Source organism: Prionailurus bengalensis, chromosome D4, assembly GCF_016509475.1.
Source record: "Prionailurus bengalensis isolate Pbe53 chromosome D4, Fcat_Pben_1.1_paternal_pri, whole genome shotgun sequence".
In the NCBI taxonomy this organism is placed as follows: domain Eukaryota; kingdom Metazoa; phylum Chordata; class Mammalia; order Carnivora; family Felidae; genus Prionailurus; species Prionailurus bengalensis.
This window is the reverse complement of record NC_057359.1, coordinates 12,436,755-12,460,507: the sequence shown is the minus strand read 5'-3', so window position 1 is coordinate 12,460,507 and position 23,753 is coordinate 12,436,755. Positions and strand designations below refer to the sequence as shown.

At 40.4% G+C, this 23,753-nt stretch overlaps 1 protein-coding gene across 1 annotated transcript in view; it reads right to left on the bottom strand.

Annotated features, from left to right (window-relative positions):
* Window positions 1–23,753, bottom strand: part of CFAP95 (cilia and flagella associated protein 95) — a 229,014-nt gene that overhangs the window by 12,079 nt on the left and 193,182 nt on the right. Inside the window, exon 6 of the mRNA XM_043565851.1 lies at window positions 13,188–13,288. Coding sequence (XP_043421786.1) covers window positions 13,229–13,288 — 60 coding nt within the window. The 3' untranslated portion in view covers window positions 13,188–13,228. The remainder of the gene's footprint in view (window positions 1–13,187; window positions 13,289–23,753) is intronic.

The following is a 23,753-nucleotide window of genomic DNA, read 5'->3' as shown; positions in this document are numbered from 1 at the left end:
AGCCTGTGCCACAGAGCCATTGGCTAGTGAAAGGAAACCCCAGACTGGGGCCCAGAGTAGCAGCTTTGGGGACAAACGTTCTCAAGGCAGTCTTCCTATACTCCCCACCTCACGTTGTCCAGTCCAGACACAACTCGTACAAAGAGATCCTCTCGCAACTGGGAAAGAGATTTTTGTCTCCATCTCCATCATCGAGGTTCATCTCTAGGGTTCATGTGGTCCAGGCCTCAGTACAACCGATGGCGCTCAATTGGAAGTGCAACTATTAAACAGTTATCCATCGGGGCACTCAGGTGGCTCAGCCAGTTAAGCGTCCGACTTCGGCCCAGGTCATGATCTCGCCATTCAGAGTTGGAGCCCCAAGTCAGGCTCTGTGCTGACAGCTCAGAGCCTGGAGCTTGTTTCAGATTCTGTGTCTCCTCTCTCTCTGTCCCTCCCCTGCTTGCACTCTGTCTCCCTCTTTCTCTCAAAAATAAACAAACTTTTATAAATAAATAAATAAATAAATAAATAATTTTTTTAAGTTATCAATCAAGTGAACTGTTAAATAGAAGACATTCTAAACTCCTGACTTGACAAATACATACTCTCAGAATGAAAATGTTTATTCTTTCCTCTGTTGCTATCGAACTGAACTCCATTTGTAGTATTTTCTAAATTTACCACGATTTCAACCTGTACTCATTCTCAATGGTATAAAAAATTAAAATGTAATTGATTCAAAGTATACAAATCTTGGAAATATTTTTTATCAAAAATTTAAGTCACATGTTCAAAAAATAAATTTGTTCATGCTTTGAACATGTTCAAAATTATCTATTCAGAGCATGAGGCAAAATATAAATTATAACTAATGGATAGCAAAATGAGAAATTAAAAGTTTTAAAATAATGCTGAAATTATAAAATTTGCACATTTGAAACTTCTTTGAATCCTAATAAATATTTTATTTTTATTATTTTAAGTTTATTTATTTATTTTGAGAGAGAGAGAGAGAGCAAGTTGTGGAGGGTCAGAGAGAGAGGGGGATATAGGACCCAAAGTAAGCTCTGTGTTGACGGCAGACAGCCTGATGCGGGGTTCCAACTCACAAACCGTGAGCTCATGACCTGAGTCAAAGTCAGATGCTTAATGGACTAAACCACGCAGGTGCCCCAAATCTTAATAAATATTTTAACAAAGTTCCACATATTCAAATTTCTGGGATTCAGTATCAGTCCAGTTGGTGAGGCAAAGGATCAGCATCACACATCACATATGTGATGCTTACATCTTCATGCCTAGAAATTTAACAGAAATAGTAATTTTTTTTTACTGTTTCTAATCATTCTTCAGCTGCCATGTGCAATCGTTACAAATACTACAGTAATTTCTGTCTATCTCTGGTACAACACAAAGAAAATAAACATTTCACACTACCAGCAAATGATCAATAAGAATTTATTGTGTTCAGGCTGTCTGAGAGGAAGAATTTGACGAGTTAACTTTTCTTTTCTTTCACTAAGTGCTTCTGCATTCACATTCTCTAGGCACCCTAAATACAGCAGTGTGTGCCTCCGAAATCCTCAGGGGCACATGTTACAAATCTACACGGCACTCGCCACACTCAAATGTAATAGCATTTTGCAACGTTTGATTCAAGAACACAGTGTGAGTCACAGAGTATGTTTTGGTTATAGATCTGGTTGCACCAGTGCCGAACATGAGATCTCAACTGACAGAGGCGTGGCTGCCCACGTGCTCCTGAATAAATTCATTTGTGTGTTTGTGTGCGTGTTCCTTTCAAGTGTGGAGCCCAGATCAGAGACCCCTTTGGCCCCGGTCTCCTACCAGTTAACCAAAGGGGTTGAGCTAGAAGCAGCTCTCAACCAGAGCTGGAGAAAGATTGCATAATTTTAAAATATTTGATATTGGAAATCTGCTTCCAACCACGATGAACTAACTGAACGAGGCTTATACTCCCACCATAACTTGTAAACTTAACAAAATATACCAAATGACTGTTTTTTTTTTAGAGATATTGGACAACAGGCAGAACAGGCCTGTGATTTATGAGGAAAAGGAAACAAATGAGGTGAGTCTTATGATTGCCCTGGCTTTCTGTATAGAGTCACCTTCTGGAAAGCAGTGTAGGGAGGGGGCTGCCAAGCAAGTACAATAGAATCACTGAGTTGCAGAAACAGACACTGAAGTTCAGGGAAGCAAAGGCAGCTGGAATCTGTGTAGCACAGAAAGAGCTCCAAATATTTGCACAGGGTTCCTCCTGGGTCTATTGCTAAACCATGAGTGCATGGGGTGAAATTTCTCTAAGACAGGCAAAGAACTATTGGGAACTGTAAACTAAACAATTCTCAGAGCTCACAGGACTGGGAGATGTTGAAGTTCTGATCAGCCAAAGTGAAGCGTACTCAGGGCACTGAGTAGACAGGTCATGCCTTGACAGTAAGGTAAACCAGCCCTAGATTAAAGTTATTCCCAACCAGCCCTAACAGAGCTTTTAAATAAGCCTTCAAAGATAAAGCTGATAAACAAGTATTAGTACCTACCCAAACAAAGTCTAGTACCCTTTAGAGAGGAAAAAAAGAAAAACCACAATTCAGCATTCAAAATACCCAGCACTCAATAAAAACCTGCTAGGCATGAAAAGCAGCAGCAAAACATGACCCATAGCTTATGGGAAAATCAGTCAATAGAAATGGACCCCCAAATGACAGAAATAATCGAATTAACAGACAAGGACATTAAAATAGCTATTGCAAATATGTTCAAGCATATAAAGGGAAACCTAAAGAGAAGAGAAATTGAAAATACAAAAAAAGTCAACAGAAATTCTTTAGGTGAAAATATTCAATGTGTGGGAAGAAAAACTAATTGGTTGGGATTAATAGCACATTGAACACTGCAGAAGGAAAGATCAGTGAACTTGAAGATAAAGCAATCGAAACTATCTAAACTGAAATATAAAGACAAAAATGATGGAAACAATAAATAAAGTCTCAGTAATTTGTGGAAAATGTCAACAACTCTAATAGGCTTGTAATTGTATTCCCAGAAGGATGGGGGGACATAACAATATTTGAAGACTACAAGATTGAAAAGATCAGCCATAGACTGGGAGAAACTATATACAAAAAATACATCTCATAAAGGACTGTTATCCAAAATATACAAAGAACTCTTAAAATACAACAATAAGAAAACAAACAATCTGATTCAAAATTTGGGCCAAAGAAAGCATTACCCTGATACCAAAACCAGATAAAGACACTGTAAAAAAGAGAAATACAGGCCAATATCTCTGATGAACATACACACAAAAACCCTCACCAAAATACTAACAAATTGAACCCAATAATATATGTTTAAAAGTCATTCACCACAACTAAGTGGGATTTATTCCTGGGATGCGAGTGTGGTTCACTTTCACAAATCAGTCAATGTGATACATCATATCAACAAGAGAAAGGATAAAAACCATACAATCATTTCCATAGATGCAGACAAAGCATTTGACAAAGTACAACATCCATTCATGATTAAATACTCTTAACAAAGTTGGTTTAAAGGAAACATACCTCAACACAATAAAGACCATATATGAAATACTCACAGCTAACATCATACACAATGGTGAAAAACTGAGAGTTTTTCCCCCTGAGATCAGGAACAAGACAAGGATGTCCACTCTCACCACTTTTATTCAACACAGTGGTGGAAGTCCTAGCCACAGCATTCAGACAAGAAAAATACATAAAAGGCATCCAAATTGGTAAGGAAGAAGTAAAACTTCCACTATTTGCATATGACATGATACTATATATGGAAAACCCTAAAGGCTTCGCTAAAAAACTGCTAGAACTTATAAATGAATTCAGTAAGGTCATCGATACAAAACCAACCTACATAAATCAATTGCATCTCTATACACTAATAATGAAGTACCAGAAAGAGAAATTAAGGAAAAGAATCCCATCTACAATTGTACTCCAAAATAATAAAATACCTAGGAATAAACTTAACTAAGAAGGTGAAAGAAATTGTTGAAAGAAATTGAAGATGACATAAACAAATGGAAGGATTTTCCATGCTTGTGGATTGAGAGAAAAAATATTGTTAAAAAGTCTGTACTACTCAAAGCACTCTATAGAATTAATGCAATCCCTATTAAAATACCAACAGTATTTTTCACAGAACTAGAACAAATAATCCTAAAGTTTGTACAGACTCACCAAAACCCCAAATAGCTAAAACAATTTTGAAAAAGAAAAACAAAACTGGAGGCATAACAATCCCAGATTTCAAGATCTACTACAAAGCTGTAGTAATCAAAACAGTATGGTACTGACAGAAAAATAGACACATAGCTCAACGGAACAGAATAAACAGCCCAGAAATAAAACCACAACTATATGGTCAAATAATCTTTGACAAACTAGGCAAGAATATACAATGGGGAAAAACAGTCTCTTCAACAAATGTTTCTGGGAAGATTGGACAGCCACATGCAAAGGAATGAAACGGAATCACTTTCTCATACCATACACAGAAATAAACTCAAAATGGATTAATGACCTGAATGTGAGACCTGAAAACTACAAAAATCCTGGAAGAGACCATGGGCAGTAAGGTCTCTGACATCGGCCATTGCAATAGTTTCCTAGATATGTCTCCTGAAGCAAGGGAAACAAAAGCAAAAATAAACTATCAGGGTTATATCAAAATAAAAAGCTTCTGCACAGCAAAGGAAACAATCAACAAAACTAAAAGACAACCTACTGAATGGGAGAAGATATTTGCTGATGACATACCTGAAAAGGGGTTAATATCTAAAGAACTTATACTACTCAATATCCCCCCCAAAAAAACCAAAGTATCCAATTAAAAAATGAGAAGACATGAACAGACCTTGCTCCAAAAAAGACATCCAGATGGCCACAGACATATGAAAATATCCTCAAGATCATTAATCATCAGGGAAATGCAAATCAAAACCACAATGTGATATCACCTCACACCTGTCAGAATGACTAAAGTAAAAAACTCAAGAAATACCAAGTGTTAGTGAGGATGTGGAGAGAAAGGAAACCTCATGCACTGTTGGTGGGAATGCCAACTGGTGCAGCCACTGTGGAAAACAGTAAAATTAACTCAAAAAATTAAAAAGAGCAATAGCATATGATCCAGTAATTCCATTACTGGGTACTTACCCACAAAAAAAATACAAAAACACTAATTCAAAAAGCTAGATTCACTCCCATGTTTACTGCAGCATTTATGGAAGCAGCCCAAGTGTCCATCACGAGATGAATAAAGATGTGTGTGTGTGTGTGTGTGTGTGTGTGTGTGTGTTGTGTGTGGAGATGTATATACATACATGCACACACACTTACACAATGGAATATTACTCAGCCATAAAAAGAATGAAATATTATCATTTGCAACAACGTGGATGGACCTAGAGGGCATAATGTTAAGTGAAGTAAGTCAGTCAGAGAAAGATAAACACCATATGATTTCACTCACATGTGGAATTTAAGAAACAAAACAAAGAAAAAAAGGACAAACAAAAACAGACTTTTTTTTTTTTAGTATTCATTTATTCTTGAGAGAGAGAGAGACAGAGCACAAGTGGGGGAAGGAGCAGAGAGTGGGAGACACAGAATCCAAAGCAGGTTCCAGGCTCTGAGCTGTCAGCACAGAGCCCGACGCGGGGCTCAAACTCACAAACCCTGAGATCATGACCTGAGCTGAAGTCGGATGCTCAACTGACTGAGCCACCCAGGCTCCCTAAAAAACAGACTCTTAAATATTGAGAACGAACTTACAGATCCCAGAGGGGAGGAGGGGATGGGTGAAATAGGTGAAGGGGATTAAGAGTACACTTACTGCGACGAGCACTGAGTAATGTATAGAATTGTTAAATCACTGGGGCTCCTGAGTGGCTCAGGCAGCGAAGGTGTCCAACTCTTGGTTTCGGCTCAGGTCATGATCTCACAGTTCATGAGTTTGAGCCCCACGTCAGGCTCTGCACTGACAGTGTGGAGCCCACTTGGGATTCTCTCTCTCCCTCTCTTTCTGTCCCTCCCCTGCTTGTGCTCTCTCTCTCTCTGTGTCTCTCTCTCTCCCTCTCAAAATAAATAAATAGACATTTTTTAAAAAAGGAATTGTTGAACCATTATATTGTACACCTGAAACTAATATAACACTGTATGTTAATTATACTGGAATTAAAAAAAAAATGGGCCAAAACCTTAACAGACACCTCACCAAAAAAAAGATATACAGATGGCAAAGCATAGGAAAAGATGCTTTACATTGTATGTCATTAGGAAACTGCAAACTAAAACAACACTGTGTTACCACTATATACCTATTAGAATGACTAAAATCCAGAAAAGTTATAAAACCAAATGCTGGCGAGGATGTGAGGCAATAGGAACCGTCATTCATTCCTGGTGGGAATGCAGAATGGGACTGTCACTCCGAAAGACAGTTTGGCAGTCTATTCCAAAACAAATCATAGACTTTTCATATGATCCGGCAATCATGCTCCTATGATAGGAAAACTTATGTCCACACAAAAACTTATCACAGATGTTTATGGCAGCTGTAGTCATAACTTCCAATAACTGGAAACAAACATGTTGTTCTCCAAAAGGCAAATGGACAAACTGTGGTACATCTGTACAATCAAATATTATTCAGCAATAAAAAAATGAACTATCAAGTTACTAAAAGACATGGAGAAACTTTAAATGCGTATTTCACTGTGAAAGAAACCAGGCGATATAATGTATGATTTCAAGTATATGACATTCTGGGAGTAGCAAAATTATAGTGATAGTAAAAAGATCAGTAGTTGCTGAGGTTTTGGGGGGAAGGGGGAGGTGCGTGCACAGGTGGAGCACGGGGGAATTTTAGGGTAGTGAAACTATTCTGCACGCTTCTGTAATGGAAAATACAGAACATTATCTATTTGTCAAAACCTATAGCATTGTACAACTCAGAGTGAACCCTAAGTTACATTATAGACTTTGGTTAATCATAATGTATCAATATTGATAATTAATTATAATAAATGCACCACACTAATGCAAAATGTTAATGAACTGTGAGTTAAGGGAGAGAGGGGATATATGGGAACTCTGCATTGTCTGCTCAGTTTTATTTTCTTTTCTTTTTTATGTTTATTTATTTTTGAGAGAGAGGAAGAGACAGAGCATGAGCAGGGGAGGGGCAGAGAGAGAGGGAGACACAGAATCTGAAGTAGGCTCCAGGCTCTGAGCTGTCAGCACAGAGCTCGACACGGGACTCGAACTCATGAACCGCGAGATCATGACCTGAGCTGAAGTTGGACACTCAGCCGACTGAGCCACCCAGGCGCCCCTGTCTGCTCAGTTTTCTGTAAACATAAAACTTCCCTAAAAAAACAGTCTATTAATTAAAATTTTTAAAAATAACATTGGCTTGGGTCAGCAAGCGTTGTTTAGTGCTGCATAGCTGTTTGGCGTCATGGTCTAGGCTACAATTCTGATGCCTTCAGTCCAATTTCAGGTCAAATCCACTCATTTCTCAGGATACAGGAGAGGTAGAGTGGGGAGGGGAGAGGAATCTTCCTTTACACCAAAGCTGTCTCCCAGGTTACAAATGGAGGCTATACCAAGCTGGTATAGGGTGACCATACATGTCATTTTGTCTGGAATGGGCTTGGCTTGTATTTGTGGTCCATATAAGTATTAATGGTGCTATCTTTCAATCTTGAGCTTGATCATTTTTCTACTATTCATTATAAGCCACCCTATGTAAGGCAGACATTCGTGAGGAGCATCTCTTAAATATTAAATACTGTGCTAAGACAATTATGGGCATTGTCTTTAATAGTAACCTTATAAAATAGATGCTATCATTATTCCCATCTCACAGATGGAAAACTGAGGCCCTGGAAAATATTTAAAGATGTGATGGCCAAAAAATGTTGAAATTTGATGAAAACCATAAGCCTCTGAGCCCACGGATCCAAGAAGCTCAATGAATCCCGATAGCGTCAATACACACACATACACACACCACCACTAAGGCATGTAATAGTCAAATTGCTGAAAATAAACAAGAGAAAATCTTTTATGCAGTTAGAGAGAAAGATAAAGTTCATAAAGAGAAACAAAGAGTTGTTACAGAAATTATCAGAAGCTGCACACATGAAATAATGGAACACCATTTTTAAAGGGCTGGACAACAAAGGAACCTTATAACCTACACTTTATGTTTAGTGGAGATATCCTAGTGTTCTGCGTGTTTCCATCTATCTGAAATTCTAGAAAAGGCCATGCTAATCTTTTGTGACAGAAAGTAGACCAATGGTTGCCTCATATTAGGAATGGTGGATGGAAACTGCAACTGAGGCAGGAGGGAATTTGGGAGATGATGGAAATGTTCTTTATCTTGATCATGATAAAGATTGGATAAAGATTGGTTGGATAGCTGTGTGTTTGTCAAAAAATTACTGAACTATACACTAAAAAGAGATATATTTAATTAAATTTAATTAATTTATACCTCAATTAAGTTGGCTTTAAAAACAAAGTATGCGGTACTATCTACATTTCAGTGTCCCTTGGCAAACCCTTGGTTGTTCTACCCGGATTCAAGCTCATCTGTAAATCCTGCAGCTGAGTGAAAACTTGTGAATGACTGGAGCTTAGTCTGTGAAAACTGCATGGCAGTCATCCACTTGTCTACCAACAAGCTGCTAAGTTCTCTGATAAATGGCCCTTCAACACTCCACCCTAGATCCACACAGCATCCAGAACTATCCCAGATGAGGTCAGAGTTGTCTGATTTCCGAAGCCTGGTTAGATTTCAACAGCCTCTGTCCCACCCACTGACAGTAAGCTGGAATCCCAACAAGAGTAAATGCAGTGTCTACACTGTCTTTTCATCACAAATTATAAAGCTGTCTAAATTACATATAACAATTCATTCCACAGGCAATTCAGAAACACCATTTTTTTCTCTTTAACACATTCCCCAGATTCTGAGGAAGAGATTCTCAGACTTGAGGGGGCATAAGAATCTCCACCTGTAGAGTGGAGCTGAAGTAGAGCCTGTTACCTGTATTTTAAACAAGCACCCGGTTCAAGCAGGCTGAGGACCATATTTTGAGAAATATTGGTCAGAACATTCTATGTAGAGAGGAGGAAATATGTAGAGGACTCCCAAAATAGAACTGGGCTAAAGGCTCACAGAAGAGTCATTTGGAAGCAGAAGCCCAGGAAACTTTTCAAAGCCCCTGAAGGTAGGAATGGGGGAAAGGGTTTGGAGGCTTATCAGAAAGAGGACTGAAAACACTAGAAGGAAAGGTTCACACATGCATACCCTACGTTGGTGACCGATCCTGCCTTCCAACCTGGCGAGTATAAGACTGGTGGGCTCTTACTGGTTGTAATGTGATATCCTACATCCTTATTGATCTTGTAATATTTAGTTAGCCCCCTGACCCTAGAAACAGACTCCGATATGGAGATTAGCGTGTAGGAAATTTTATTAGAGTACTCTTGGGATCAACAGTCCCGGAAAGAAGAAGACAGAAGCAGGGGAAGACGGGAAAGCTGGGCTGTGATGCAACGAACTTGCCAGTGCCTCAGGGAGCTCTGAATAGGAATAAGCACTCCAGCACTGTCTCAAACTGGGGCACCTTGCCCTCGGCCAGTTCACTGCAGGTGTCCCCACAAAAAGTATGAGACCTTAGACGGGGGCACTCTTTTCAGATGAGTCTTCCTGGAGAAGCCAGCTCACTGAGGACCATGTCAGCATCACTGTCAGCAGCTGGAGGAATAAGTCTATGAGGCACAAGGGGGATCTGGACGGTGCATCGTTAAAACCACCACACCTCCCCACTTTTTTTGCTGATGCCTTTAAAGAAGAATATTAATGTTTCAGATGAACATTTTCACCAGAATAAGTTTCCCAATCTTCTTAGCTAACATTGCACATGCTGATATCCCCCTTTCCTTCCCCTGTTCCACTTGGCAAACTCTGACTCATCCTTCAGGTATCGGCTCATATAGGCCTCCTCTGTGGTGCCGCTCAGGCTTTCCATCTTCCAGGCTCTCGGGGTCCTCTAGCTATCCCAGCAAAGAGCCGGTCTGTGATATTGTTCATGTCTGTCTCGTGATCATAATGTAAGATCCCGAGGGGGGACTGGGTCAATGGCATTTGTGTAGCTCCCAGCATTCTGGCGCATGCACAACATCGATGTGGGTTGAATTCCATCCATTGGCATGAACATAGCAATGGGTCCATGATCTTGGAATTGTCCACCTCTCCTAAGAGTTCTGGGTGTGTGACCGAAAGTAACGATCTGGCACTCTGTCAATGATCGTTTTTTCACTTGTGCTATTTTGCAGGAATAGAAAGAATTTGATTTGTAAAGTGTTTGCTTTCAGAAACAGATTTCACTACCAATATATTTTCCATTGGCTGAAACAGGATCAGTGAGTGTCTCTAAAGACTCGAAGAAACTAGCCTCCATCCTTCTATATTTCTCGCCCTCTTTTCTTTTGTGGATTTAAAATTTAGTGTGCTTGGGGGCACATTAAAGAAATTTAAATTTGGAGAAGCAAATGAGTCGCTTACTCTTGGCTAACCCACGGTGCCATGCATTTAGTTCCAGGTATTTATGCAGGCTGTCAAGTTCCAGCTAACAGCTAACTATGCACAAATAAGGAGCTGTGTATGAAACCTGGCTCTGATTTCTCATTTGTCCTAGTGACGTACGAGTGCTTTTTAGAGGTTGGCAGCCGAGGCAATACCTGGCTGGCTCTCCTCCTAACTAGCTGTGTTGGGCTTCAGTTTCCTCATCCATAAAATGAGGAAAGTTGTCCAGAAACCCTAGCATCTCTTTGCGCTTTAGCATTCTTTAACGCTATGGTTCTGTCTGTATTAAAAGCACAGAGTGGCTATTTATATAAAACGTTTTATTTGATATTTCACATGCAATTTAAAATTTAGACAATGCTGCCATCATAGAATGTGATTTTTATTTTTATTTTTATTTTTTTATTTTAGAGAGAGGGAGAATGCATGCTCGTGTGTGTGCACGAGTTGGGGAGGGCAGAGGGAGAGAGAGGGAGAGAGAGAATCTTAAGCAAGTTCCACGGTCAGTATGGAGCCCCACTGGGGCGGGGTGGGGGTGGGGGGTCGATCTTGCAATGCTGAGATCACAACCTGAGCTGAAATCAAGAGTCAGACACTCAACCGACAGAGCCATCCAAGTGTCCCGACATGATTTCTGTTTAAAGCCAGGTTGGATTAGAATCTCTCAGAATGGTCATTCCTATTTTGTGTATGTGCACCCCAACTCAACATGCTGCTACATTAAAGACTCCATACGAATACATAATGATCTAAAGCATTTTTAGCAAGAACTGTGTGTGCTGGCTAAAGGGACAAGAGATTAAAATGGAAAGAGGTGATGTAAGGCTGCTCCTTAGACAGAAGATAATTTTCCAATCCCAAGATTAAAATGGGAGCCCTTATGACCCTCTGTGGATCATCTCCATGGTGCTTTACAGAGACTACAAATGCGGGTGCTTGAAAATAGCATAAATCACATTCTCGCTCTCCCTGAATTCTCACATCACGCATTTTCTGCAGTTACCGATAAAGGGCTTGTTTCTGGGGAACCAGAGATACATGCAGAATCTCTGAGAAGAAATGACAAGAAGTGAAGTTAAATGGCGCGCATGGAAGAGAAAGCTGGAACAAAATGACGTGTTTTTGGAGATGTACGGCCTCTTCAAAACACATCACACTTGTGGTTTCCTGATATCTGTGAAGCTTGGACCAATTTAAGGTGCCATATTTGATATATTCTGGCAGAACTAAAGGGAAACCGGCTTGGTGCTTTTTAAAGCTTTATTGCTTTCTGGAAGATAAATTTCTTCTTTTAACATTATCCATCTCCTTCTATAAGATATATTACTACACTCCCTGGCCATTTGGGAGCCAATAACAGTTATTTCTTTTTTTGGCTGCCTCCTCATCTTACAATGAATCCTTTGAGGTAACAGTCTTAAAAAATAAGAGAGGCAGGGATGATAGAGAATCAGAGAATTTTGAAGCTGGAAGGGGCCCCAGAGGACAAAAGTAGGCAGCTGCACTCTGGCTTTGTTCATTCTCTGTGTGCAGTAAACCATCGGTCTGAGTGAGATGCACGGAATGAGATGGGAGTGGGAAGCCGGAGTCCTGGGTTCTAGTTCTCAGTCTCTCAGCCAGCCTGCTGAGGACCATGAATGAATCACTGAACGTTTGGTTAACTCTCTGCAAACCCCTGGTGAGCCTCGAGTGAAGCACCACCTTCAGTTTTCTCGTCTAGAGAGTGGAGTTGAATTTGAAAATTGCAAGAGCCTCCTTCGTTTGGGAACATTCCCTCCTTTCTTGCTGCCAGACCCATAGCTAAAATAATGTGTATTTCTCTCTCAACTTGCCGTACTCTGCTGCCCTTTGCTCTAAGAAAACTCAATACACATAAAGCCTTAATTTTCAAAGAAGGAAGTTAGGGAGTGGGTATTCGTATTACAAAAGTATCCTTTCCTTTACAGACATAAATTTCCTTTAATGAGTTACCTATTAAATATGTGTTTACTTCATGACAATTAAGTTTCGACACAACTTTCCAGGAATGTGCGTCTGACGGAAAGTCAGACGTACCCCCTCAACTTGCTGTGTCTCTCCCACGCTGATCTCGTGTTTATGGCCCAGCAACCTCTTGCCGTATCCTTCCTGTGCATAATTCTTTCTGCGTGGCCCAGCTCAGCACCATTCGCTCTGCCCTGATTAAATCCTTTGCTTACCCTCATCGTCTTTTCTCCCCCTTCTCCTATGTCAGCTGACCCTCGTAGCTCATCCTGTACTTCTACAGAGTTCACTCCTGAACACATGGTTCCAACTCAACGTCAAACACGGGCCTGGCTCCTTAAATCTGCATTGCAGTGGTGGTGGCGGTTTTGAAATCCAAGTGGAATTTCCCTCCATGATTTACAGCTGAAGCTCACCCCATTCCCTGCTTCTCTGGGAGCTTCGACAAGTGAAATAAACCCTACGGCCCGTAGGTTACACATATTTTTACATTATCACTGAGACAAGTATAGTAGGAATTTTTTGAATGAAAAATAGGTTTTTCTTACTTGAATACAGTCAGCTCTTTGGAGGAAGGTGCCGTAAGCCTCTAGGTAGTTAACAGGGAAGCAATACTGTTCTTGATGAACTCAAAAACTGTGTGGCATTCCTGAAAGAAAAAAGAGATCCATTTTCCATAAGATGTCTTAATACTTCAAAAACTCCACTAGAAATATATGTCTTGATTCTAAATCTGTCTTTTAGTGGAGTATAATCTATGTTTTGCCACTCAGGTTCCCATCTTCAGGAATTTTCACATCTGTGATCTGTAGAGTTTGGGCTTTACATGTCTACACCACAGTGTCAAACAATGATCAGGCCATTTTCCTGACAGAAATCCACCTTAAGACAGGAAGTTGACCCACTGTGGAAACAAAATGCATCATTTTCCCCCTGAAGAGTGAACATCTACTTCCAGAATTCAACTTGACTTAAATCTTTAGTGTCATTCCTGGTAGGACATTAGGTATTTTTTTTTTAAAGGTTTATTTATTTTTGAGGAGGGGGGAGGGGCAGAGAGAGAGGGAGACACAGAATCTGAAGCAGGCTCCAGGCTCTGAGCTGTTAGCACAGAGCCCTAAGTGGGGCTTGAAATCATGAATGGGGAGATTGTGACCTGAGCTGAAGTCAGATGCTTAACTGACTGAGCCACCCAGGCGCCCCCCATTTGCTATTTTCTTAAAGTTACTAAGACTTAACAATTTTAATAAAATATAATTTCACACACAGCAAAGTTTCTCCTTAGAGAGTTCAAGTGATTTGTCTAAATAAACACAGTTAGCTGATGACAGAGAAAATGGACTTTCTGATTTTTTTACTTTAAAGCTACAAAGCCATACAAACAGAGAAAACAGGAAAAATAAATATTCTCATTTTCTATTTACTTTCGATCATTTTGGCCATGGCTACAGTTTTAGCCCAAACTAATCCTTAAGTTGAAATCTGTTGTTAGTTTTAATTTCTTTTCTCTTCCTTTTGTCAACTTCAATTTTTAAAGGGAGTTTTAAGGTCCTCACTGATATACCTTCTATGAGAACTTCAAGGTTTTTAAGTTACATCTACTTTTAATTTGCTATTTTCAGTTACATTGAAGCCAAAATTGGCTGTCTTTTAAAATTCAGAATGACAATTTTCCTGTGCTTTTACTAAGGTCACACGTGGGTGATATAGTTATTCTATTTAGTTTAGCACCTCTAAAAATCATTGCAAAAATGGTAAGTTTTGATTGTTCATGGAAATCAATTTATAGGCAAACAACTTAAAATCTATTTTCGTTCCTTACAATTTGCATTTTTATATTTCAGATTTGCTTGTGCAGCAATAAGGTGTGAGGTCCGATTGCCGATTGCTTAAACACATAAGGCAGTTTCAAGAGGCGCAGAGCTGAAGACAATTTGCATAGAGCAAGCCTGGATCACCAGGACCCTGTTCTGTGAACACAGGAAGACGTTCGGAAGACGGCCAGTCTTTACTGCGGCTCATTCAAAGGCCAGAGATGACGGCTTATTGCCATGATTCATTCCTTTTCATTCAATTCCCCCAGTGACTCATGGCTATCCTTTTGTTAGCAGTGTGTGTACACAAAGTGAAAAAGAGGATGATGGGAAATGGTGTCTATTCTCTTTGCTTGAGATGCAATTTCAGAACGGCCGCTGGAGGCGGGCTCTTTCAGATAGACTTGATGATACCCTGAGTAGTGATCGCTGTGTACTTCCGATGCCTTGTACCAGCTTTCAAGCTCAGGATCATAGAATACAAGGCTGGGGGCCCCTAAAAACTTATCCAATCACTCCCACTCCTTGCAAAGATGAGAAAGCTAAGGCCCAGAGAGACCAATGATGTGTCCAGTGTCACACAGACAGTTAGTAACAAAGGGAGGAAGAACACCCGGGTGTCCGGATTCCTAGACCAGCACTTCCTCTCCAGGAGTTCATTTTGTCCCAGTTGTACCTTTTATGTAGGTAATTCAAGGCTGCCCGTATTCTCATATAGCAGACAGTCATAGCAAGACAGCATGGTAAAGGTCAAAAGTTTAAAGGGGTAATACACTAATACGGGGCCAAGAGCGATGGGTTAAATCTTTGAAGTTCAAGATTCTTTCTCTTCGTCTGTCACCATTATGAAGGACTTCGGCCTCACTGAGCCTGAGCATTCTCAGCTATAAAGTAGAAAGGTAAGGCAAAGGTCAATGAGATAGTGTAGGTGGAAGCAGCTGACAGCCATATATAGAAGGGTGTTCAATAATAACTGTCCAAACTGAATTGATTGGAAAACTCAGGCACCCAAGTAAATGGCAACATGGGACTTGTAAAATCACTTTAAACCTGATTCTTTGGATAAATTATTCCAATGTACCCATTCAGTCAGGAAATATTTATGGAGCACCTACTGTGTGCCAGCCAGGTGTTGTGCTAGGTCCAAGGCATGAAATAGAAACATAAAGACACGGTATCTACTCTCAGCGACTTTGCAGACCAACGGAGGAGACAGAGGAGTGGGCAGGCAATGACCCTCCATGATGACACAGTGCCAGGGGAGGGAGCCTTCCCGTAGACCAGGGAGACTGGAGAAGCCCCTCCAGAGGAAGCAGCTTGTGAGCTGAGACCTGACAAATAAGGAGGAGTTACCCAGACAGAGAAGAACTGCTGGAGAAAGGAAAGACACAATGTGAAGATGTGCAGATAAAAGAGCTTGGGGTGCCTAGGTGGCTCAGTCTGTAGAGCGTCTGATTTTTTATTTCAGCTCAGGTCATGGTCTCACGGTTCATGAGTCTGAACCCCCCATCAGGCTCTGCAAAGCACAGAGCCTGCTTTGAATTCTCTCTCTCCCTCTCTCTCTGTCCCTCCCTTGCTCGGCTCTCTCTCTCAAGATAAATACACTTAAGAATAAATTAAAAAAAAAAAAAAAAAAAGAGCTGAGTGACCCAGAGGAAGTAGAAGAAATGGATTCTGCTCTGGTTACAGTATGAGGTTTGAGGCCTCAGAAGAGTCAGGGGCCAGGTAGGCCAGATGCAGAGGTCAGTGTATTGTGTTTATCCTAAGAACGATAGAAAACATTTTAATCAACCAAGTGAAACAACCACATAAATGGATTTCTCGAGGAAATCAGATTTTTTTTTTTTACCTTTGAAGTTTGTCAGGGGTATGAACCTATATATGTGTGCTTGTTCTGATATTTAAATAACATTCTTTTTACCCACAATCCATAGATACCATTATTCAAAATTTAATCACCCCCATTAGACCCTAGTTTAAAAAAAAGTTCCTCAGACAAATTGATTAATTTTACTCAAATGATGGCAGGGCCCATAATCACAAGTAACCAATTGGGATGAAAAAAAATATTCATGGAATAAATACATGCACAGCAAAATTGCAGTTAAAATTTCAGGCATTTGAATTAAGGAGAGATGATGGGAACAGCTGGAATAAGAAATCAGAATAAATATGGGGCATCTGGGTGGCTCAGTCAGTTGAGCGTCTGACTTCAGCTGAGGTCATGATCTCATAGCTCATGAGTTCAAGCCCCGCGTCAGGCTCTGTGCTGACAGCTCAGAGCCTGGAGCCTGCTTCGGATTCTGTACCTCCCTCTCTCTCTGCCCCTCTCCCACTCACACTCTGTCTCTCTCTCCCTCAAGCATAAACATTAAAAATAATTTTTTAATAATAAAAATTTAAAAATAAAGCAACCAGAATAAATAAGTGAAAGGAAATTTGAAAACATTATACTTTCAACTGTGAGCCTATTTTAAAATCACCACACCCAACCTAGTTGTAAGATGCGGGCAGCTCTGGAAAACTGGAGCAGCATAAACTAGCTTTGCCAGATAATCCAGGTCATGCTAAGCAAACTGGTGCCTCGGTGGAAAAAAAAGATATACTGTGTTTTCTAGAAGTGGTGCCATGACCAAGAAAGTTTTCCTGAATCTCAGCCTAGAATTTGGCTCTGACAATGCACCCAATGGCAGAGGTTCTTGGGTCAGGGCTGGTGAGGCAAAACCCCATCTCCTGTGCCTTTGGGAGCCAGGAAGAGTGCCATGGTTTTATCAGAAACCCTCTTATGAATGGAAGAGCCTTGCTGTTAAGAGGACCCTGAGTTCTGTGGGTTTTGTTTGCCCTTATAAAACCCATGAGCTACTTTCTAGCCCACTTTATCTGAACATCTTCTGTGCACTTAAGAACTATAAAGCAAGTAGAGACAGCAACCGTCTGCATTTATAGAATATTTTTTTCCTTCTAAATACATAAAGCTTCAGAATTTAAGCACAATGTTCTTTGAGAAAAGCACTTCCCTCAAGCTGAAGATTTTATTTTACCAAATAAAGGGATTTACGGGCCACAAACAAGGGAGATGGTAGCAGATGTAGGGGAAGGAGTTGAAACATCAAGAGACCTTCAGGTGGAATGGTGAAAAATAACAGCAACTATGAAAAAGGGCCTTCGGGGTTAGAAATGTGGCATCTGTCTAGGAGATGGGAATCAGGAAAGCAGGCTCTTTGCAATTCCTGTTAAGTTCTAACTTTAGCACTTGGTTGTTTAATTGCATACAAAATCCACAACTTTTTAAACATGTATAAAGTTTATTCCTCCCAAATTTGGAAAATATAGATAAATAAAAATGGGCAGAGAATTCCAGTGCTGAAATATAATCACTGTAACACTTATGTATCTCTCTTTCCAAATTTCTGTTGCTCTAGCTCGCTCACTTTCTCTTCATATAGAAGTATAAACACATGATGTCATTTTTATAATATATAGATATATATTCACATGTATATTAAAAATAGAATCATACTGCCTATACTATTTCAGAATCTTTTTATTCTTCACAATTATGAATATCACCCCCTGGTATACCAACTCCACGGAGCTAGAGACCTATTCATTGTTGTTTCCTTAGCATCTAGAACAGTACCTTCATGTGGACATTCAATAAATATCTATTGAATGAATAAATAATGAGTGAGTACAGTTCCAAGTCCATCAAGTTCATGCAGCATATTAATATGCAATATATATAATTAAACATACATATACAACTAACATTCTACATGCCATCAGCATGCACTATCTCCTTTCCACCCCAGATCAAATGCTACCCCTCTATCAAACCCAATTTAGCCTCCCCCTGCTCCCTCCTCCTCAGACTACTGTGGAATATTCTTTACCCTTTTTGGCACTTAGCGTCTTCCATCTTGTTTTATAGATATTTCAACATGTTATAGAAACATACATGATGGAAATGCCATCATGTGTTTCAACACAGTGCAGCTTTCCTATGACATCTGTGTTTAGTTGATCTTTGTAATAACAATAGCAAAAATAACTCTATTGTATTAATCATTTTACGTGTACCAGGGACTATACTGTTATATGTGCATTACATGAGTTAATATTCTTTTTTTAAATGCTTATTTATTTTTGAGAGACAGAGTGTGCACACACATTGTGGGGAGGTGCTGAGGGAGAGGGAGACAGAGGATCCAAGCAGGCTCCATGCTGACAGCAGAGAGCCTGGTGCAGGGCTCAAACTCATGAACCACGAGATCATGAGCTGAGTCAAAGTTGGACGCTTAAACAACTAAGCCATCCAGGCACCCTGAGTTAGTAACCTTAATAACCATACAAAGTAGGTGTATCTGTTTGCTAGGGCTGCCATGACAAAATGGCTCTGGGATCATTCTCCTTGGCCACTCTCCTGCTGACTCTTCACATGGTGGTTTCTCTGTGCATATGCATTCCTGCTGTTTCTATGACACCAATTATATAGGATTAAGCCCCCACTCCAGTGGCTTAATTTTACCTTAATTACTTATTACTTTTTAGACCTGATCTTTAAATATGATGTACTGGTGGTTGGAATTCCAACATATGAATTGGGAGGTGGGGGGAGGATATAGTTCTGCCCACAACAGACATATTATGATTCTTCTCATTTTATTTTTATTTTTTATATGTATTTTATTTATTTATTTTTGAGAGACACAGAGAGCAAGCTGGGAAGGGGCAGAGAGAGAGGGAGACAGAGGATTTGAAGCGGACTCCTGGCTGACAGCAGAGAGCCCAATGCAAGGCTCGAACTCACAAACCGCAAGATCATGACCTGAGCTGAAGTCAGACACTTAACCGACTGGGCCACCCAAGTGCCCCCCAATTATTCTCCTTTTCTAGATGAGTTATCTGAGCTTCAAAAAGGCAAGAAAAAAGGCATTAAAAAAGCCTTTCACTCACACCCATCTGATTCCAGAATCTGTTCTCTGTCTTCCTGTGTCCTTACCTCTCACCTCCTATTCCCAGATCATTTGCAGAGGTACCTCATGGACATGTTAGATGCTCAGTGGATTCTTGTTGAATGAATAAAGTAAACACACACACCCATGAAGCATGAGTCGGCTAATAAAGAAAAGCTAAGTCCTGGGGCGCCTGGGTGGCGCAGTCGGTTAAGCGTCCAACTTCAGCCAGGTCACGATCTCGCGGTCCGTGAGTTCGAGCCCCGCGTCAGGCTCTGGGCTGATGGCTCAGAGCCTGGAGCCTGTTTCCAATTCTGTGTCTCCCTCTCTCTCTGCCCCTCCCCCGTTCATGCTCTGTCTCTCTCTGTCCCAAAAATAAATAAACGTTGAAAAAAAAAATTTAAAAAAAAAAAAGAAAAAAGCTAAGTCCTGAGACTGGGATGTCCAGGTGGCTGGCTCTGGGGGCTCAGAAGACAACGAAATGGAAGATTTAGGGACATGGTCCAACATGGCCCATCTAATCTTCTATTCAATAGCCACAAGATGTGAGCATAATGAACGTTTCTCCAGACAAAATTAAAGGCAAAATTAAAAGGGATACGGTGTGACACCTCTCAGATTATTTGTCCATTAGCCTCTTGACAGGCTAGCAGGTCCACGTAACTCATAGAAGCACTACCTGCCTCCCGAACAGTGCATGGGCAGCCCCGGTCCAATCTTGGTCTCCCTATTCAGCCCCATCTCCTACCATTCTTTTCTGTTATCTGCCCCCACTTGCTGCCCAGGCTTCAACACAAAAGTGCTTCTCCAAGTTTTCCAAACACATCGGGCCCATTCATGCCCCTGGGACTTGATGCTTGCTGCTTCTCTGCCTGGAATGCCATCCCTCACTTTCTCACCTGACCAGTTCCTCTTGGTTGATCTTTCTAGACACACCCAGAGATGACTTTCTATGGATGAGCTTCTCCAGAAACCCACATCTTGTGATAAAATACACACAGCGGACAATTTACCTTCTCAACCATTTTTAAATGTACAGTTCGGTTGGGTTAAGTCCATTCACAATATTGGGCAACCAATCTCCAGAACTTCTTTCACCTTTCACACATTGAACTCTGTAGCCATTAAACAGTAACTTCCCGTTCCTTCCTCCCCTTAGCCCCTGTTAACCACCATTCTACTTTCTGTCTCTGAATTTGACTACTCTAGGTACTTTGTGTAAGTGGAATTATACAGTATTTGTCTTTTTGTGTCTGACTTATTTCAGTTAGCATATTGTCTTCTAAGTTTCATCCATATTATAGCATGTGATGGAATTTATTTTCTTTTTAAGGCTGAATAATATTCCATTTTATGTACATACATACCACATTCTGTTTATCTATTCATTTGTCAGTGGACACTTGAGTTGTTTCCACCTTTTTGGCTGCTGTGAATAATGCAGCTATGAATATGGGTGCACAAATAGCTTTTCAAGACCTGGCTTTTAATTCTTTTGGGTATATTGGATTATTCTACTTTGAATGTACTGAAGTTTTAACATCTTCCTTTATGATCAGAAAGGTACTAAGTAATAATCTAACCTTTCTCCTGGTAGCTATCACCAGAAACATAAAACCAGCAATTTGCTAGAGAAAAACATTGTGCCCATTAAGATTATTTTATTGCCTGTGACAGAAACCAACTCTTGCCAGTCTGTGGCACTGAAGAGACTACGGGAAAGGTTTGAGGGCATCCGTGGTACTCAACGAAGAGTTGATCTCAAGTGAGGATGGGCACAACTGGGCTGTAAAAACAAGTGGGACCAGAGCTCTAAGCGGCCCCGACGACCCATCTCTGTGCCTTCGTGCTCTCCTTTCTGCATGTTCCATTTTTTACTCAGTGGGTGTTTGCTCCACCTGCAATAAAAATGGCACCCAATTCCCCTCACCTCTACATCTGTGGTTAGAGACCCTGTAAAGAGACTAGCCTAAATAGTTCTTAGTCCCAAATCCACAATGCCAGGGAAGCATGTTTCTGTTAAGTTCCCATCTCATTGATGAAGTATGGCTAGGAAGACGTAGTAAAATTGTATAAAATGGCTGCTCCCAGTGCAGTAATGTACATATATGTGTTGAAGGGCAGGCAGTTACCAAAATGTCAAAGGTCCAGAATGACCATAAGTCTGCTAACACCTTAGCAGATAGGCTGCAGAGTGAAAGGCAGTGGGATGAGAAAGTCTTCAACCATCCTCATCTTTGCTGAATGCTCTTATGGGTTCAAGGAAAAGGGGTTGTGTAGCGAGCAGTGGAGTGGAAGAACTTTAATCAAAAGCCTGTCTCACCAACCAAATGAAGCACAGATAACGAAGCAGGAAAAGGGTCTACTAGCCTTGAGATCTCTTTAGACAAGTTTGTGACATAGGGCAATTCTAGCAAGAGGCTTGTGAGAGCTAAGAGAAAAATAGGGTTTCTACAACATCAAGCAGACCCGGAGGCCAAGATTAAAAGGAAATAACATTAACCCAAGGAAATCCTGGACCATAACATTTCCAGGAGAGAACGCTGAGGTTCAGGTACCTCCAAGGCATCTTATTTGATAATTAGGTGGAGAAATGCAGTTGACCACAGGAAGAGGAAAGAAGAGTTTAAAACTATTGCTAAGAATCAAAGCTAAACCCCACACCACTTGTGGCCTGTTTCTGGTAGAATGTTTCTCCCGTTTGTTCATCGATTCTGAATGTTAAATAAGTCTTTCCAGCAGTGGTTCCAGGGTGCTGGAGCAATGAATCTCAGGCAGGAGCTGAAAAATGAGGGCTGCAAAGTTCAGGGAAGAATAGAAAATTAAATCTGAACTGAGCTGCTGTAAATATCACAGCCAGAAAATAGAGCACATCAGCAAACCGTGCTGGCAGCGAAGGCAGTGAATTCCTCCTCTCCATACAAAATTATCAGGGGTGCATAACAGGGTATTCTGAGGTTTAGGTGTGAAGAGGTGTTGATGAGGAGAGACAGAGAAAGGAAAACAAGTGGTGTTTTTAAATTAAAATACCTCTTTAGTAGAAAGCAGGTTTTCTCAGCCAAAGCCAACAATCCAGCTCAAAGGACCCTTTTGCAGTAATTCACCTAATGTAAACTTCTACACCCCATTAGCTGCAGCTCTTTTGTGGTGCTCATCATTTTAGGGTATCTATAGTTATTTGTGGGCATGTTGTATCTCCACAATGAGATCATAAACCCCTGGAGGGCAAGAGAGGACTTCGTTCATCTTTGTACTCCACACAACATCCAGAGGAACTAATATTTATTCACTGCCTCCACTGTGCAGTGCAGTATTGCAATGTTGTAGCCTTTGGGGTGCTCCCAAATATCCTGCAGGGGGAGTAAGACCAGGACAAATCACCAAAGAAGAGAATGAAGCTTTGAGCAGTAACTTGCCTAAACTCACATCACCACAGAGCTGAGATTGGAACCCACGTCTACCTAATTCCAAAGCCTGTTCTCTTCCCTCCTTGCTGCACTGCCCTCTTGGCAAGTAGCAATTATATTACCCAATAATCATGTTGATAACACTAATAATAGCTAATTTCATCAAGAACTTTCTCCAAGCCAGGTCTCGGTTAGAGGCTTTATAGGTATTATTATAATTAATCCTTATCGGAACCTAAGAGTTTGGTGATATTCTTATCCCAGTTTAATAGATAAGAAAACTGAGACACAGAGAGGTTAATAAAATTGCCTAAATCTTATACTAAATGTGTGCTATCATTATCCTATATTGATTTCAAAATATAAAAATAAACACACACACACAACCAGCCAACGTGTTTCGAGTAACTACTTTGCACGAGGCTCTGTGAATTTTCTAATTTCATCCTCATTATAACTCTCAAGGCAAAGCACGTATTCAGCAAATTGTGGGATAAATGAACAATTGAAGTTAAAAATAGAGCCACAACTATTTCTAATTGTTAATGTAAGAAAAATCCAGAAACTCCTCTTTATTTGCATGGGCAACACCATAGCTCCCAAGCTGTGGAAGACCAGCAAAAATAAATGAATATTAGAAATATAAGAGCAATTTAGACAGTAGAAACAAAGATTTTAGTTTGGAAATGAGTGTTGTAAAAAAAATCCAGTATAATACAGGCCTCCTTTGTTGTGATAGCATCTTAAATGAACCATGCCAGAAAATCAGCATTTATAAATAAGACAAACAGAAGCCTCCAACTTAGTTTTGATTGTGTATCAGAAATACAGCCCTCCTAAGCTGATGACAAATCTCTGGGATACATCCAGATGAATTAGACTATGATATAGTAGCCTTGGAAGAGTAGAGAGTTCTATATAAAAATTAAAATACCTTG